This window comes from Miscanthus floridulus, chromosome 1, assembly GCF_019320115.1.
Source record: "Miscanthus floridulus cultivar M001 chromosome 1, ASM1932011v1, whole genome shotgun sequence".
NCBI lineage: Eukaryota > Viridiplantae > Streptophyta > Magnoliopsida > Poales > Poaceae > Miscanthus > Miscanthus floridulus.
In genome coordinates, this window is record NC_089580.1 from 29010263 (window position 1) to 29028216 (window position 17954).

General features: G+C 45.0%; 1 protein-coding gene across 1 annotated transcript; it reads right to left on the reverse strand.

Moving 5' to 3' along the window:
• Positions 1–16067: 16067 nt before the first annotated feature.
• LOC136477103 (myb-related protein Hv1-like) lies at positions 16068–17580 on the reverse strand. The gene is made up of 3 exons (XM_066475125.1): positions 17352–17580; positions 17096–17225; positions 16068–16937 (listed from the first exon to the last, which is right to left on the reverse strand). The coding sequence occupies exons 1-3, from the start codon at positions 17485–17487 to the stop codon at positions 16223–16225; spliced, it is 981 nt and encodes a 326-aa protein (XP_066331222.1). The 5' UTR covers positions 17488–17580; the 3' UTR covers positions 16068–16222.
• Between the last annotated feature and the right edge of the window lie 374 nt (positions 17581–17954).

Genomic DNA, 17954 nt, shown 5'->3' on the forward strand with positions numbered 1-17954 from the left:
GGCCGAGTAGTCGGTCATCGTGGACAAGTAGTCGGTTGCCGCGGCCGAGTAGTCGGTTGTTGCTTGCTCGCTGGATCACGAAGCACGCATGGTGCTGTAGCTTGTTTGTACATGTGCGCCTCGTGAGTACATGCAAATTTTGGTAGTTTGCATGTCTTAATGCTCTCCTCGACGTGGTGGACTTGATGACGCGGGACTGCTGCACTTGGAAGTTCTGATATGGAGCCAAGTCGGAGTCGACACTGTAGTCAAACTCGGCGGAAAGGGGACGGACTCAGCCCCGGCGTACTGGGACTCGGCGGGACAGGGTCAGAGTCGGCCCTGGCGTAGTCGGATCTGACGTGCTTCACGTGAGATACGTCTGACCCTTGGACAGGCTGGTCAATCTGGATGTTGATGCAGGTCGTGATCGGCGCGATCCATCATGTGTGGTCAAGGCTTACAGCGACCTGATGTAGCTGGATGAGTTGATGTAGCCAGACCGAGCCTGAGTTAGATCTACTTGGTTCGTGCCGTTTGAGCAGCTGCAGGTCTTGTACGAGTATATGCAAATCACAACGGCTTTGCATGGCTTGCATGTCATTGTAGTTCGGATGGTGATCCTTGTTTGCTTCTGGACAAATGATGCCTCAGTGAGCACGGTGAGTTGTCGACCAGAGCCGATGAAAGCTGCAGCGAGTTGTTGACGAGGGCCGACGAGAGTTGTGGCGAAAGCTGATCTTGAGGTCCATCGAGCTCTCGAACGCAATTGCGCCGAAAGCCCCTACCTGGCGCGCCAGCTGTCGATGTTTCGCCACCGATAGCCTGCCACGGGGGTACCCGAGGCAGTTTGTTCGGGCTTCGGCGTATGCAGAACTCGACGTTAAACGCAAGAGACAGTCGATTTATCCTGGTTCGGGCCCTCGACCGTGATCGAGTAATAGCCCTATGTCCAGTCGGCGTTAGCCTTTGCGTTGGATTGATTGTAAAGTGTTGCGTTGTGTTATGTGTCTAGGAACTCCGCCCTTCTTTATATAGTCAGGAGGCCAGAGTCCTAGTCTGTTTACAATGTAGAGTCCTAGTAGGATTACAGGGTAGTATTACTACTAGGATTACATGGGAGGAATCCTAATCAAACTAGACCTCCTCTCTTCCTTGCGGTGTATCCCATGGGTCCCGCATCGACAGTTGTACCCTCGTGATTTGTAAGCTACACATCCTTTGCTTAATGGTTGAATAACGACGCGACCTTAAGCGCTCTAGGCTTTGAGGCCTGAGGGTGGTGAGACAACTTGTATCCTAAAAATACTATCATTGAGAAAAAGGATGCTCTATTGCTCAGGCCGTGTTGTTAGTGGCGAAAGAGGGCATCTACTGGGTGACGGCGAGAAGTGAGACGAGGAAGAGGTAGAAGAGGAGGGTGAGGGAAGCCATGAGCGGTCTCAACCTGGTGCGGCACAAATGCCTCCTCTATTGCGTGTGTGAAGCCTCAATCGCCGATGACTTATGTGCCTCCATCTCTGTTGAGATCTACATGGACAAAACTGGCTCATGGATTTTCTGAAGTTCCTATTTGGTGACTATCGCCTCTTATCTCACTCTATCTACTTCCCCTCTATGTTCTCAAGGTCCATCGTGCTGCCTCGCCTGCAAGGTCCACACCTTCTATCTCTCACCCTTCGTTTACCTCAGTGACCCCAATATGGTAGCCACCCCAATGCTGCGTGCTCCAGCTCCACCAATTTAAATCGGTCATAAGATACAACATAGAAGGTAGAGAGAGGAGGAATAAGATAGAGTGAGGACATAATCCTCCCTCTCTCGGCTATTGAATAAATGACTATTTTAATTGTTGAGGTGTCTACCGATGAAGATTCAAGCTTTATGGGTGTGTTTGGTTTGTGGAGTCACCCCATGCATCATGAGGTGATGCATCATGAGTTCATCCCATGAATTTTGGTAGAGCCAACTCATTCATCATGCATATACTAATTATTAGCTTGTGAGGAATGAGGTGGTGATGGATCAACTCATTCCATTCCACAAACCAAATACAAGGAGTGAGGAGTGAGAAGATGATGAACCACCCCATTGCTCAAACCAAACACACCCTATAATGGTATTAGATAAATTCAAACATTGGTGGTGTGCATCAGTAAATCCTACACAAGAATACTGCCCGTGAGCAAAATTTACCTATTCATTTCGTGTCTAGAGATAAATTTATCACTGGCAGATTGTATCTTTGTGTGCCTCTCGATATTTTGGTCCAAACTTCACTAGAAATGTACATGTGATTTGTGAACCGCAGCGTGGCAGAGAAGCCCAATGTCAATCGAGCCCAGCGCAGCCTGATTACCTGGGTCAAACCGATTCCTCTCTTCACAGCCACTAGAGTCTTCATAATTCGCCTTCTAACATGAAGCCCAAGAAGCCATTCCACTCGAACACTGGAGGCCTTCTAGGCTGAAAGCATTCAGCCCATCAGGATCAGAGAGCCCACGCAACCCTCCGCTTCCCCCACGTGGCCACGCCGCTTCTGACGCTCGGTTCCCTGCTGGCCTCTCCATCGTGCCGCCAAAGTTTTCGCTGCCTCGTCTGTCGTCTCAATCAGGCAGGCAAGGGGATCGTGGCGGCGACCGGTGGGAGCTCGGAGAGGCGATGGAAGACTATCCGATTCGACGATTCCCTAGCTCGTGCTGACCCGACGGTGCCATCTAGACAAATTCCCCTCCAGAACATCACAACAGGTGCCAAAGTTTCATCCAATTTGTTATAAAAAAAGTTTCATCCAATTCGTCATTCTCTAGTTTGGCTGGTTCACGTGATTGCTCGCAGTCTCTGGGTTCCTGCTCTCGATGTACGGTACACGGAGAGAATGGATAGCTATTGTTCGTGAGTCGATCGACGAACGAACTCTACATTACCAGGGTTGTTTTAGGGGTCGCAAATCGATCAAGTCATGTATCGATGAGGGCAGGAGAAGGGGGTTGTTCGACTTTCTAATTGCTGAACAGGCTGAGAAGGGGGCAAGACTGCTCTACATGGTACAATAATATAATAACTTGAACAGATGTTGTACCATTTGGCGGCCACAAGCTATTCAGTTGAAAGTGGGTCTTGCCATCGGACTGTGCATTTTATGCATCTACTAGAACTGACATGCTGCAATGTTCTTCAGAGATCAGTACAGGAGTGTTTGGTGTAGCAGTGTTTCAGAGTTCAATTCAGAACTGACATTTGACCCATAAGCTAGCATAGTTCAGTAGTCTAATAATTTGAACTTTATTTGCCATTTCGTACTCTCTTTTTTATTACTAAAACATTTGTGTTTGAGAGAGATTCCTTACATTGCATGTAGCAGTTTTGTTAGTGTCCTAATTTGCTTGCATATACACAGTACTGTTGACATCTCGTACTCTCTTGTACAGCTAACGTGGCGAATGCTGGGTCGACCCATTGGTCACCAGAGTAATTGTCTCCATTAGGTTGGGTTTTCCCTAGAAAGAAATGTTGATGAAGCACGTTTACCAAGTAAAAGGGCGCATCATGTCCACTTTTTTTATTTCTTTTTTGATAAGTAGGGACCATTTGATTATCCTAGATCATGAAAAGAGGTTCCAATCTTGTGCCGAAAGAGCAAGTGGTAGATCCTAGGTTTATTGTAGCATGTCAAATGTACAATATGTGGTTCAGGGATGAAATCAATTACTCTGATTGAGAATGCATGACAGTAACTTTGGATTCCTTTTTACTGGCATAGATAACTTTATTGGCTCAGATGCATCTTTGACCAAAAGGCCCAACAGCTCTTCCACCGGTTAGTATTTTGGTCCATGAGAAACTAGACATGGCTGACATGGTTTTGGATAGAGTAGCGAGCTTATTATAGCTCACAAATAAGAAAACTAAATCAACCATATATTGAGTAATATAAGAAAACTCTAAATCATTTTTTGTAACATGAATATGTCAGTGTTATGCTTTAGACAGGCTGATGAGGACATCACTACTTCGTCGCATACAAGCCAAGGAGAGGAGGAGGTCCAGTATGGGCGTCCAATTCATCTTTCTCATGGTGGAGGCCCAGTCCAACAGAAGTTGGAGCCCATCTCGGGTCCCAAGACCAGTCTGTCATAAAACTGGTCACACGGGCGCTTTCGGGCTCTGTTTTCGACGATCCACATATGGATGGAAAGCTACTTAGATAAGGAAGCCAATGCAAGTGGTCTCATGTCAAAAGCCCTTCGGAATCAATAGGGATCGTCGAAACAAGTCAGCGTCCAGAATCTGCCAGGGTGCTGCGGCACCGTCTTTTGGTCCGTTGGACCGTGTATCGTGTTTGGGCCCATTAGAGGGCGCATCCAGAGGAGTGACGCTCAAGACTCTATAATTAGCAGCCGTCGCTCTCCTTAGGGTTTGAGGTTGTGTTTAGTTCTTGATTTCCTCGTGAAACAGACGTCGTTTTGCTGCAACTATGCCGCCAAGGCCGCTTGTTGTGAACCAGGGCCCCAGTTCTTGATCTTGTTCGCCTGTGGCGATTAGTCTTTTCGAATAAAGAATTGAATTCCTTCTCGTTATCATAAGCCTCATATTTATTTGTAATTTCAGATTGTATTCATCCCGTTCTTGCTTGTGTTCTCGATTCGTTTGTAGGAAAGCCTTCTCAGCGAGGTCAATCGCGTTCGCGTGGTTGATAACCAACGGAGCTGTGGTGTAACGGTTGCGAGGGTCCAAATCAGTCTTGGTTCGAAGAGTAGATTGTGAACGTCAAGTCTCCATCAATCGATGCTATCGTACCTATCGGAAGATCGGGCCTTGTCTACATCAAGTGGTATCAGAGACCTTGTTGCCCGTTAAGTATAACTTTATTTTTCTGTTTAGATTGTTACTGTTTTTGCATTATCTATAGTCCACAAAAAGTAAAAAAAACATCGCCACATATTCCCTGTCCTATAGCTTCGTTGTGCCGTGCAATTTCATCTCTGTTTCGCGTTGTTGAGTTCGTGTCCTAGGGTAAGTTCTGGTTGCTGGTTTTAAATCGTTTTTAGTCCAGTTTGTATCTTTTTCTTTGTTGTTCATCATAATCCGTGAACACCTTTAAGTCGTGCTGTGTTTTTTTTTGTATCCATCAAACCCTAGTCCACGCCATCTAATTTGTTACACTTATCTTCACTGTTTGCATCTATCCATAGCCGCCGCAACAACTTTTGCGCGCATTGTTCCATACAAACTCGGATTTTGATGTTCCATATATCAAAATCGATCAGATTTTTTTGGATCTGCTCGTCCCCCTAGTGTTGGGTTTGGAAAATTTTATTTTGGCCAAAAACTAGTCACAAGATCCTCTTTTCGTGGTCACAAGTTTTTTTTAATTTTGAGCATGTTTTCTGAATTTTCCACAGGCCACATCTTTCACTTGTTTAAGCTCATATTTTCTGTGGTTACTTCTTTTGTGCTCCTAAGTGAAGAAAAAATATCAAAAAAAAGAAAAAGTCAAAGAATCCCCAAAAAACAACGACAGCCAAAAAATAGAGAAAAAAGAGAGGGGCAAAAGTAGAACAATATCTAGAGGAGCACATAAAGAGTGCCATTTGAGCTATGTTTACATGTGCTGATTTCTGCCTTGTTTCTAATCATATTCCTATTGTTCACATCACTTAATACATCTGGTACTTGAAACGTGAATAGGCCAGCAACTAAGACAAGTACTCGGGATACTTATTCAGCTTTGCTATTCAGTTGCGAATATTGCTATTCCTTGCTACTATATTATGCATGTCTAAGCTCCACTTTCTTCTAACCAAGTATAGGTTCGCCTTGCAACTATTACACCCAAGCTACGGTATCACAGTCACCGACCGATTGCACATCCTGTTGCTTTGGTAAGAATACTTGTAAGACCATGGTAAGACGCTTGAGAGTTGAGTGCCTTGTTTTTCTTTGTCTACAACCTAAGTAGTTGGTAGGGATAATACTATTTGTATTGTCTTCTCCTTTCTACTAACCATGTCACGAAAAGCCAGAGACAGCGACAAAGGGAACGAGGACATACCTATAGATTTCAATGACTGTGTTTCCAAGAATGAGCTTTGTGTCGTTCTTGATGACAAGTTTAATGAGATCCTTCGGCAAATCACCAACTTGGCCAAGATGATTGAAGATGTTGAACAACGACATCCTAAACCACATCCTGAAGATGCTGCTGCTGCTGCTCTCTCTGAGGAGGAGGATGGCGATGCGAAGGCTGAAGCTGATGCTAAGGATGCACATAACCATAATCGGTTGAACTTTAACCGACACGGTATGGGGGTAATAACCAAGGTAATAATGATCTTTTCTCTAAAACCAAGTTTAAGATACCTCATTTTTTCTTGTTCTGCTGATCCGGAAGCATATTTAGATTGTAAGATGGCTGTAGATAAAAAATTTAGCTCCCATCAAATACCTGAAGAATATAGAGTTAGACTTGCTACCAGTGAGTTTACTAGTTTTGCCCTTTTCTGGTGGAATGATATTTGCAATAATGTTAATGCTAATGCTCAAATACCTCAAATTTGGACCGTACTTAAATGACGAATGAAATTGAGATTTGTTCCTCCATACTATCAGTGTGATCTGTGATTAAAACTGCAACATTTAAATCAAGGTAGTAAGACTGTTGAGGAATATTATCATGATCTTTTAATTGGTCTAGCACGTAGTAAGATACAGAAGGATGAAATGGATAAGTGTTCTTGATTTTTTGGAGGTTTGCGTCGTAAAATACAGGATGCTCTTGACTATAAAGAATGAACTAGATTTTTCCAATTATATCATTATGCTCTTAAATTTGAAAGGGAAGTACAGGGACGACAACCTAGGCGTTCCACGACTCCGTCCACTCCTTCACGTCCAATCGAGGCGAGAAAATTTTCTAATGTGCAGACACCACCAGTGCCTATAAAGAAGAGTTCTCCTATCACACCTTCTTCCAGTGGATTTGCTACACCTTCCTCTAGCAGCTCTTCTAAAGTTGTTTGCCACTGCTGCAAGGGCATGAGACATATTGCTAAAGAATACCCCATCAAACGCGCATATATTGCTACTGATGATGTGCTGAAGAATCCTGATGTCACTAAAAATCCTACAGAGGTAATTGATAGTGTGGCATGCACTGCAAACTACAAATCAATCATTATTCAGCATGTTTTGAGTACACAAGTTGAGTCAGTAGACAAGCTACAATGCCATAATTTGTTTTAAATGTTTCTCATTGTCAATAATTTCCGTGTTCGTGCTATAATTGATGGAGGGAGTAGCAATAACTTGATAAGTTCTGAGCTTGTCAAGACCCTTGGTTTATCTACACGTGTTCTTCCACATTCATACCATATTCAGTGGTTCAACAATAATTGTAAGGCAAATGTAACACAATCTGCTCGTGTGTATTTTTCTATTGAATCATACCATGATTATGCTGATTTTAATGTCGTGTCTATGCAAGCTTGTTCACTTTTGTTAGGCCACCCTTGGCAATATGATAATAATGTTGTACATCATTATAGGCAAAATAGATATATTTTTATGTTTAAAGGAAATACAATTGCTTTACTTCCTTTAACTCCTGTTGAAATTGTTCAATATGAAAAGAAACTTGCTGAAAAGAAAAAGAAAGTCCATGATAAAGATTTTAGCAAACCGGCGAATGAACCATCAAGTAACATGAAAGAAGTTTTATTTGCTCTTAAATCTGCTCTTGCTAATCATGATGAACCATGTTATGCTTTAACTTGTGCATCGCCTATATGTCCACTTGGTCCTACTTCTAGTGCTATGCCTCTTGTTGGTACTAACCTTTTGCAGGAGAAGGAGAATGAATTCTCAGTAAGGAGGCCACCATGGCAACCGTCTTTGCAAAGGATTAGGCGCCAAGGTGAACGTCTTCTTCCGGAGCCATCGTTGTTGTCATCCAATGGAGGAGGTGATCTACTTCAATCGAGGACGACTTCAATTCAAGACAGGTAGGATGATGAGGACATCACTACTTCGTCGCATACAAGCTAAGAAGAGGAGGAGGTCCAGCATGGGCGTCCAATTCATCTTTCTCATGGTGGAGGCCCAGTCCAACTGAAGTTGGAGCCCATCTCGGGTTCCAGGACCAGTCTGTCATAAAACTGGTCACACGGGCACGTCCGGGCTTCGTTTTCGACGATCCACATATGGATGGAAAGCTAATTAGATAAGAAAGCCAATGCAAATGGTCTCACGTCAAAAGCCCTTCGGAATCAATGGGAATCGTCGAAATAATTTAGTGTCCAGAATTTGCCAGAGTGCTGCAACACCGTCTTTTGGTCCGTTGGACCGTATATCGTGTTTGGGCCCTTTAGGGGGCGCGTCCAGGGGGTGACGCCCAAGACTCTATAATTAGCAGTTGTCGCTCTCCTTAGGGTTTGGGGTTTTGTTTAGTTCTTGATTTCCTCATGAAACATACATCGTTTTGCTGCAACTGTGCCGTCAAGGCCGCTTGTTGTGAACCAGGGCCCCAATTCTTGATCTTGTTCGCCTGTGGCGATTAGTCCTTTCAAATAAAGACTTGAACTCCTTCTCGTTATCATAAGCCTCATATTTATTTGCAATTTCAGATTGTGTTCATCCTGTTCTTGCTTGTGTTCTCGATTCGCTTGCAGGAAAGCCTTCTCGGCGAGGTTAATTGCGTTTGCGTGGTTGATAACCAACGGAGCTGTGGTGTAACGGTTGCGAGGGTCCGAATCAGTCTTGGTTCGAAGCCTAGATCGTGAACATCGAGTCTCCACCAATCGACGCTATCATACCTATCGGAAGATCGAGCCTTGTCTACATCACAGGCCTTTGGGGTATAATTCTCTGTTATGCATATTATTCTTTTGTTCAGCTTGGTGCTATATAACTATGCTACTGGCCTTGTTCTGCAGCAGGATGGAATATGTGTATTGAATCAACAGTGTTACACTCATTTATAATTTATAAACAAACAAAACAAAAGGTTTCCTTTGTAACTACTGCATCTCATCAATCTTTCTTGCACAATGTAGGAATGCAGTGATTATGGCAAGAGCTCTTCAGTTGATGTCAGTTCCAGTTCATTCATATTCTGAATGGATCCAACTTGTGAAACTTGTGACAGCTGCAACAGCATGATGCATTCTTCCTGGCTGTTTCATATGCTGCATCATCTTTCATCTTACCGTGTTTTTGCATTTCATTATTTTTTTATATGACATGATAGTACAGCAACAGTCATCATAACATTCTTTTCATTCCTGTCATGAGAGGTAATTGAATTTTTCTAATGCACCAAACTTGCTGCTGGCATTCAGATATAAGAGCATCTCCGAGAGTTTCCTAAATTTTCTCCTAATCTTTGATTTTTAGAAAGAGTTGAAAAAAACCCTCTCCAACAACTCCTAAACTTCTTCCTAAAATTTACGCACTTCCGAAATCTTACCCAGTTCTGCGTAACTTTACGCGGGCGCTACCTGGCGTGGATACGGCTTGCCGCGGGGCATCCTTCTTCCAGCGCAGCAGCGAGGGCAACGACAGCGATGACCTCCGCTGCTCCTGCGCCACCAGCCGCCTGCGACCCCACCTGCGTCCTCCGCCCGCTCCGCCACTCCAGCTCCCTCCGCTGGCTGCGACTCCACCTGTGACCTCCGGCCGCCCCGCGGCGTGGCCGCAGCGCCCCGCAGCCGCGCCGCTGCGACTTGGTCTGGCAACAGCGCGGAGCCGCCCCCGGCCATCTCGCTTGCGTGGCACCGCGGCGCAGCCCCGCAGCACCATCATCGCGGCATGCCCCCGCAGCAGCGCCGTCCGGTGGCCTCTGCGTTGACCGAGCACCACGGCGCAGGAAGATAGGCGCACAGCTTCTTCTTCCATCGCGTTGGTCGCAGCCACCACTGCGCTGGTGACCTCTGGGCGGGTCGCGGGGTCCCCAGGGGCCGGCATGGTGCGGCACGGTAGGGGTGGGAACTCGCTGGGGTCCGGTGGGGGCGGCGCAGTGGGAGCATGCGGGCGCCGAGCAGAGCGATGCGGAGCTTGGTTGCAGTCCCTGGCTTTTATGGCCGAACCTCCTGCAACTGATGCAGCGGACCGGCTCTCTACAATTTGCTGCCCGGTGGCCAACAGCAAGGCATCGGATGCATTTACCTCTCAGGGCTTCCATGAATGCAGGTCGCTGGGCGAGTTGGATTCGCCGGAGCTGCACGCTTCTTCTGTAGTACCTTCGTCCATCCGTCTTCATCCTCCTCAGGTCGCGTCGCAGCGGGTTGACCATCTCGCTTGCGGGGCTCCGCGGCGCAGCCCCGCAGCACCATCGCCGCGGCATGCCCCCGCAGCAGCGCCCGGAAGTGAGAGGAGGAAGATGCATGGAAAAGAAAAAAAAGCCGCAACATAATTCATGTGGCCCTAAATTTGATTTTTTAGTTGCTATTTATTAGAAACTTTTGGAGATGAGCTTCTTTTTTCCTCTCTAAATCTTTTTAGGAGTTGCCAAACTATAAGTTTTTAGGAGAAAAAAGTAGGGAACTCTTGAAGATGCTCTAATAGAAAGAATTACAGGATTGAATTATCGAGGATGCAGCCATACAGAAGAGGATAGCCAATGAGGTTAGTATGTTACTATGATTATTCCTTTATCCTTCCTTTAGACAACATATTCAGAGCCATCTCGACATCTTCCTCTTGTAATACAACAACCAACAAGTTAACAAAGTAGCTGCCCTATGACAAATCATTAAATAATTATGACCTCTATAGGTGCAATAGAGTATGTTGGGGGGAGGAGGCCGCTAGATCAAACACTTTCGTGCTAGCTTCAGAAAAGCTAAGCAACATCACACTCGATCTTAGTGACTGTCCCTGTCAAGCAATAAACAATGAGCCCTTCTCCGATTTCTTCAGTACTTAACATCACAGTGTTAGTTGTCTAGTTCTTGTCTCAGGTCCAGGCTTGTTAGAATTAAACTCAGCTGTATTGACGGCATGTGCTATCAAGTTGTGAATGTTTGACGTTTTGCAAGGCGCCCTATCTAGCAGAAACCTAGTTGGGCAGGGATATTCTCACCACTTTACAGCCATGGTCATGGTTTTTATATGAAATTTGTGTAGCCCGCATGTTCTTTTTGGTGTGCGTGTAGAGCTTATCTTGTTGCAGGTGTTCGGCTGGTACAGATTTCTACTGTAGTTCAGCTGATTTCGATTGATTCAATAGTGTTTTGTGAGAGAGAATAAACTGAAACAATCCCAGACCAGATCAGCCGAACGCGCTTGTCTAAGGGCGGTTCTCGTTATAAGTTTCAGGGCCCTTGATTCGTTACAGGATATACTTCCAAAAAACATGTCTGCTTGCCTATCTTTTCCTAATTAATTTTATTTTTACAAATACATGTTCTTAACATTAATTATTAATTATTACAATATTCTTATTTTCGCATGCATCCACTGAAGTTCGGTTGCAGTAAGTAAGCAAGCAATCGCTGCCTAACAGTCTAGCTATATATCTACTAGTCCCTTCAAGCAACATGCATTAGCTCTTAATTTTAGCAACCTACTAACCTCAATAATTAGTGAGCAGCTGTTCCCTTTATAGTTTATCCTATAATAAAATGGTCCTCTTTTGTGAGTTTGACTGAGGTTAATGAAAAACAAAGCAGTACCATCAATTACTTGCTGACTCTACTGAAGAAGACCATCGTATATAGTTGTAGCGTCCACTTTGAAATTCTCTGCATGTCACCACTGATGTATATATCATCAGTGTGCTCATATTAAAAAGTGTTTTCCACATAAGGGTTTCTTGTCCATATCTTTAGGAGATCTCTTATATCCGTTCTTCTATTCTAACCTTTGACAGTGGGTGCTAGCCACACGGGTCTATTCTAAGTCGTGACAGCGCTAGTGTTCTAGTTTTATCGATCACAGGTTGATCTAATGATATCACCGAGTCACTGTTAACAAGCATTCCTCCTCTTGAGTTCCATGGAACACAGTTTCTCCACATATATTGCTGTTGTTTACATTAAAGAGAATAGGTTTATAATGAGAGCTTGGCAACGGAGCTAGTAAACAACTGTAATAGGACCATAGCAACTCGAAGAAATATCAAATTGTTGGCTAGCGTGGATTGACTCACCCCATGATTTCAGCGCGGACAAGTTTCCTCACTGACCAACTGGTAGTGACAGATGAGATGACCTTTGCCCCATCAAGTCATCATTATAAACATATGCCTATAACTCACCTACGCAGAGGTTAGGTAACCAAAGCAACATTGACTTCTCAATATATATATACAAAGTTCCTTTATGGCTTGAACCGTGAAATTACCCCCTATGCTGCAGATCGGGCCCGCAGGGTATTCAGCAACAAGGCAGAGCGGGTGAAGCAAGAGCTGTGGGTAAGTCTTCTTCGCACTACATTGCTCAATACATTCTTGAAATAACGAATGGATACATCGTGTTTGTATGCAGGATTTCTTTAGATGCCAGGACGAACATGAGGTTAGGGCGGATGCGGTGGCTACCAAATGCTGCAAAAAACTCATCGTGGACATGCATTACGAGGCGCGTATCCAGGCCGTCGTAACTTACCACGGGACCGTCCTTGGAATGAAGGTCACCAAAAGGGACGCAAGATCCATGACGCTGACCCGGAACCAGTACCTGCAGGTAAATACAGAACATTAACATTGATTCCTTTTGAGATTAAGTAGGCTTAATTTCATCTTCTGATATGTCATGTACTTGATGGCCTGTAGATGATTCCTTATTGGTGCGCCGCGCATCCCTAGTGCTGGGAACAGATGGTGGACAGGTGGTGCTCACGCGAGTGGGAGGAGACGCACAACTTGTGCCGGGAGCGGCGTTTGATGATGCCAGGTGTAGCACACCATCAAGGCAGCCGTAGCCTTAGCGGATACGCAGAAACATGGGTACGCAAATTCATTTATTTATTCTAACGCTCAATTCTGCATGATTTCTAATCATCTTGCATTTTTCTTGCAGTCGGCGTCACATGGCGGTCAGCCTTGCTCCATCTTCAAGGCATTTGCTATGGCCCACAAGGGCAAGGCGACGTCCAACGTCAACTACAACCCGGAGGACAGGCCCGAGGCGTACAGCAATGCGACCGTCCACAACTGCCTCAGTGAGTACACATCGATGGCAAGGGAGGTCCATGGGTTAGAGTACGATCCGAGCACCGAGGACCTTGATGGAGAAGTCGTCATGAGGGTGGGTGGAGGCAAGAAGCATGGACGGTACTGGATTGGCGATAGCGCAATCGACTCGGCCACTACTCCCAGTCTCTCCTAGATTCGAGCAAGCAGCACGAGAAGGAGCCCGGCCATACGACCTTGGCAGGACACTTCACACCACCGGGTGGAGGCACTCGAGGTTATTCCTGGTTTATTCGTCGTTCATTGGTTTTTTCATACCTTTCTTTTGCATTATTGTAACATTGGGGTGAATATATTATAGGCCTAGCTGGAACAAGAGAGGAGGATACGGGAGCAGATACAGGCGAAGATGGAGAGGGTGGAGGCCGAGCATCGGAGGATGGCGGAGATTCTTCAGTACATGCAAAGTCTTGGTACCGCTACGGGTGTAGCTCCGCCACCTTTGCTATTCGCTCCACCTCCATCTCCACCTACTCACTATTCTACTCCTATGAGTATAAATGCTTTAGTTTGTATGTTCATGCTTACGGTCAAACTTAGTGAAGTATGAAAGTTTTATTCATGTATGGTATATATTTATCTTGTTTCACACATGCAATCTCTTCTCCTTTGTGCAGAATCAATCGGCGGCATCGAACGATCCTCATGCTTCAGCGAATCCTTCACCAAATTAGTGATGATACTTGTGGTTGTTAATGATAGTTCTATTTGCAATTATGGTTGACGATGATGGAGCACTTGGATTGCTTGTGAACTTATTTGTGATATATTGTGAGACATGTGACGTTTGTGATATATATGTGGTGTTGGTGATATATATGTGATGTTGATGATATATATGTGATGTTGGTGATGTTTGTTATATATATCTTTTGTTTGTTTGGATGGGATGTAAAAAACAAATAAAAAATGTTGTTTTTAGTCACTTTGCCGAGTTGCTTTGCTGAGTGCAATGGCCATTGCACTCGACAAACATCACAGGTTTGCCGAGTGCCACTGGCCAGGCACTCGGCAAAGGTCGCCACTTTGCCAAGTGTCTTGTCAGCGACACTCGGCAAAGTGGCCACCTTTGCCGAGTGTCTTGTCGGCGACACTCGGCAAAGTGGTCACCTTTGCCGAGTGTCTAAGTCAACGGCGCTCGGCAAATCGGGTACCTTTGCCGAGTGCTTGACCTTGACACTCGGCAAAGCCGCCGTCACGGTGGCGCTCGCCGTCACGGCTACTTTTCTTTGCCGAGTGTCGAATTGGCACTCGGCAAAGCCTTTGCCGAGTGCCCGATAAAGTGCACTCGGCAAAGAGGTTTTTGCCGATAAACTGTTTACCAAACGTCCTTTGTCGAGTGTATATCGGCTTTTGCCGAGTGCCTCAGGCACTCGGCAAAGAAGTTGAATCCGGTAGTGGCATCAGTTAACATTACATTATCACTATAGTAAATGAAATATATTTCTATGGGGCCTAAAGCCTTTCTTGCTTTAGGAGCTACTCCTATGCTTTAGTTCCTCATGATACATATGCTTTGAGATTAGAGATTAATGTCTGTATTTGCTCATCCCTTTTCTCAAGTTCAGGGTGTCCCCTCGCTGTGCTGACTATATATATGGACAAGGCACTCCAGGATTGAGAAAATTCATGTCCATCTCTGTGGCAGGTTTGTAGAATTGCTAGCTTCTGTTTTGATTGAAATAATATTTCATGATTTATTTTGCAAATCATATCATCAATGCCATTTTAATGGTTTAAACAATAATAGTTTTTAAAAAAGAACAATAATAGGTGTTAGATACCCAATAACTTCTAAGATCTTTCTTTTATCCTCAATTCACATGTTATGAATCTAACCCAAAATGTTAAATTCTTCATCTATGCAAGCATACATAAGGAAAAGTAATGTGCACACATTAATTAATTAAGCTATTGGCTCTAGAACAATGTATGGTACCAGTGATTGACAAGTCTGTTCTGTTTGTTGAACTGACATTTTCCTTGGTCGTAGGAAAAGTGCATATATAATATAAATGTACAGTTTAGGCAAAAAATTAAGGCAGAAAGTCAAGCCATGAATATTTTTTTTCCAATGATGGCTAATCATTAAGGCAGAAAGTCAAGCCATGAATGTATTTTATTCTTGGGATTACTTAATTTAAGCAGCATGTGTACTAAATTGGGTAGTGACAAGTGACAGTACGCCTTCGGAGTATGAACTCTGGAAGTGCAACGAAGTATGGAATCAAACAAGTGAAATGGAAGCAACCTTTTGATCATTTCTTATGGCGGCATAGAAACGAAATGATCATTTCTTCATTTCACACTCCAACTTCAAATATAATTTGTCAACACAACGAAGTACTGACACTACGTGAGCAGATTTATATATGGCAATGAAATATCTCCATTTCATATGCCATCAAATGAATCTTGTGGCACTCAGTTGGAAAAATTCATCACTGTCAAGATGCCTAGAGATTTACTATAGAAGATAGAGGATTATGAAAAAAATTCTAACTGATACAAGGATTCTATTTGAATCAGTTTAACATTCTTTCTCATTTTGAAAAAAAAAGGAATAGAAGGATTCAGTTTGTGTACATGCCCAATTAATTTCTTAACTCTTGCTCTGTAAACTCCCTTAATTTGAACAGCAAGTTCTTTGGTGCTCCTGTGCAATATATCAGGTGGGGAAGTCTTTTCCCCTCCGTTGCCAGTTCAAAAAAAAAAAAAAATCCTTATTATCACATGAAGTGCAGATCATGTCTTCTATACCAAAATTAGGCAAACCTTGTAGGCTCTGCTAGGTAGTTAGGGACAGGCAGTATAAACATAGACTCAGCGTTCAGGGTCAGTACTCGGTACAATACTGTATTCACATCAGATAAATTAACAGAACAATGCAGTTCGTACAAGCCAAAATTGCAAATGTTTCTTAAAGCAGTAGGGTGAGAAACCTTATTTTGTTTTTAATTCAAATAAACTCTCATGTTTCACCATTCCCAATGAATTCTAGTACAAATTTACACCACAATCATGCATGTACATGAAAACATAAACCAGTGGCTACTTCATCCCAAGGTTTCCCGGCTCATCAACAACAAGGCAGTACTGTTGCATCCCTTGGGAGCTCGAAGCCGCCACAGTGTTATTAGGGCAAACCAATGGGCTCACCTCACTCCACCTCATGCTCTGATCAGTACCCATGCCGAAGAAGCTTTCCAGGCCATCCAGCTTAACCTGGTTGAAGTGGAAGCCCTGGTCCAGCTCCAGCACCGGCAGCACGCCGGAACCCTGCACGCCGCCTTCATCAAGCGAGGTGCCGGCGTCCACCGCCGGGCAATACGACGGCGGCATGAGGCCTGGACTTCCCTCGTACATTGGAGGAACACACTGAGGAACGACCGACAGTGCTGTGAAAGAGCCTGCTCCTCCCAGCTTATACAGAAGCTTCCGAATTGACTCATCTACCTCATCTCCTGCGCGATGGCCTTCTATTATCGAACCTGGTATTGGTTGCACCGGCACGGCCGCCATGGCTTGGTGATGCCAGTTGTAGTTGGCCACTGCCATGCTACTGCTTCCGGCTGCATCCCCGGTAGTTGCTGCTTCTTGCTTCATCATCCCATCGTTTGCCGCCACCGCCTGGCGTATGAACTGATGCTGCCGCTGATCCTTGCGGGACTGCTTGCCGAAGAGCTTCTTCTTGAGCCTCGTGTTCCAGTAGTTCTTTATGTCATTGTCCGTCCTCCCCGGTAGCTGCGCCGCTATTATCGACCACCTACGGGCAGCAGGCAGCATGAGTGGTCCGTTCAGGTCGTAGCTAGACTCTAGCACACACACCCATGTGCGTGCGTGCCTAACAGTTAGTTTGCAGCTAATTCTACAGTGTGGATTTGATCGGAGAAAACACTAGGACGACGACCTACTGAACTTTACCTGCTGCCTATGCTGATGTAGAGGCTAAGGATTATCCTGTCCTCCTCCTCCGAGAACCCGCCGTGCTTGATGTTTGGCCGGAGGTAGTTGAGCCACCGGAGGCGGCAGCTCTTGCCGCACCTCCTCAGACCTGCGCAGCCCCAAATACACGATTAGCCTCTTCTTCTTCTACTGCTGCTGCTGCTGCTGCTATCACTGCATATCTACTGCATGGCGAATTGGCGATTGCCATGAGCTGAGGAGCACATATACATACCTATCTTCTGCGGCAGGGCTATCCAGTTACCGCCGGTGCCGTTCTGCTCGATGTAGGACTTGAGCTTGGCGTCCTCCTCCGGTGACCACGGGCCCTTCTTCACAGTAGCCTTGTCGCAGCACGGAGCTCTCCCCATGGTGGACGTCTCTCTCTGATTCTGAGCTGCTCTCTCTCTCTCTCTCTCTCTCTCTCTCTCTTGTGAGCGAGCGGTGGATCGAGCAAGTGCTGATTAGGGCCGCCTAAACTTGGTTAGTCATGACGACGGTCTGGGCGGTGTGTTTATGCCCCGAAAAGGGAGAGGTGTATTATTGGCATGGAAAAAGGTGGCTGCTCTGATAGTAATAAAATACTGTTTGAGCGGTGGTGGTGGTGATCTGGGTTTCTCTCTTTCTAATTGTTGTTTCTTCTCTTGGATTAGAATCTCCATCAGCAGTCACTCAACCTTTTCCTGAACCTGGTCTTTGTGCACCATAGACTTGCTGCTTCAATTCGTGTAGTTTTTTTATGTGATCTGATCTGATCTCTGCTTAGATGATGACTAAACACGATATATATACCGGGATCTCATGCATAGGATATATTGCACCTGTTCACTATTCTATT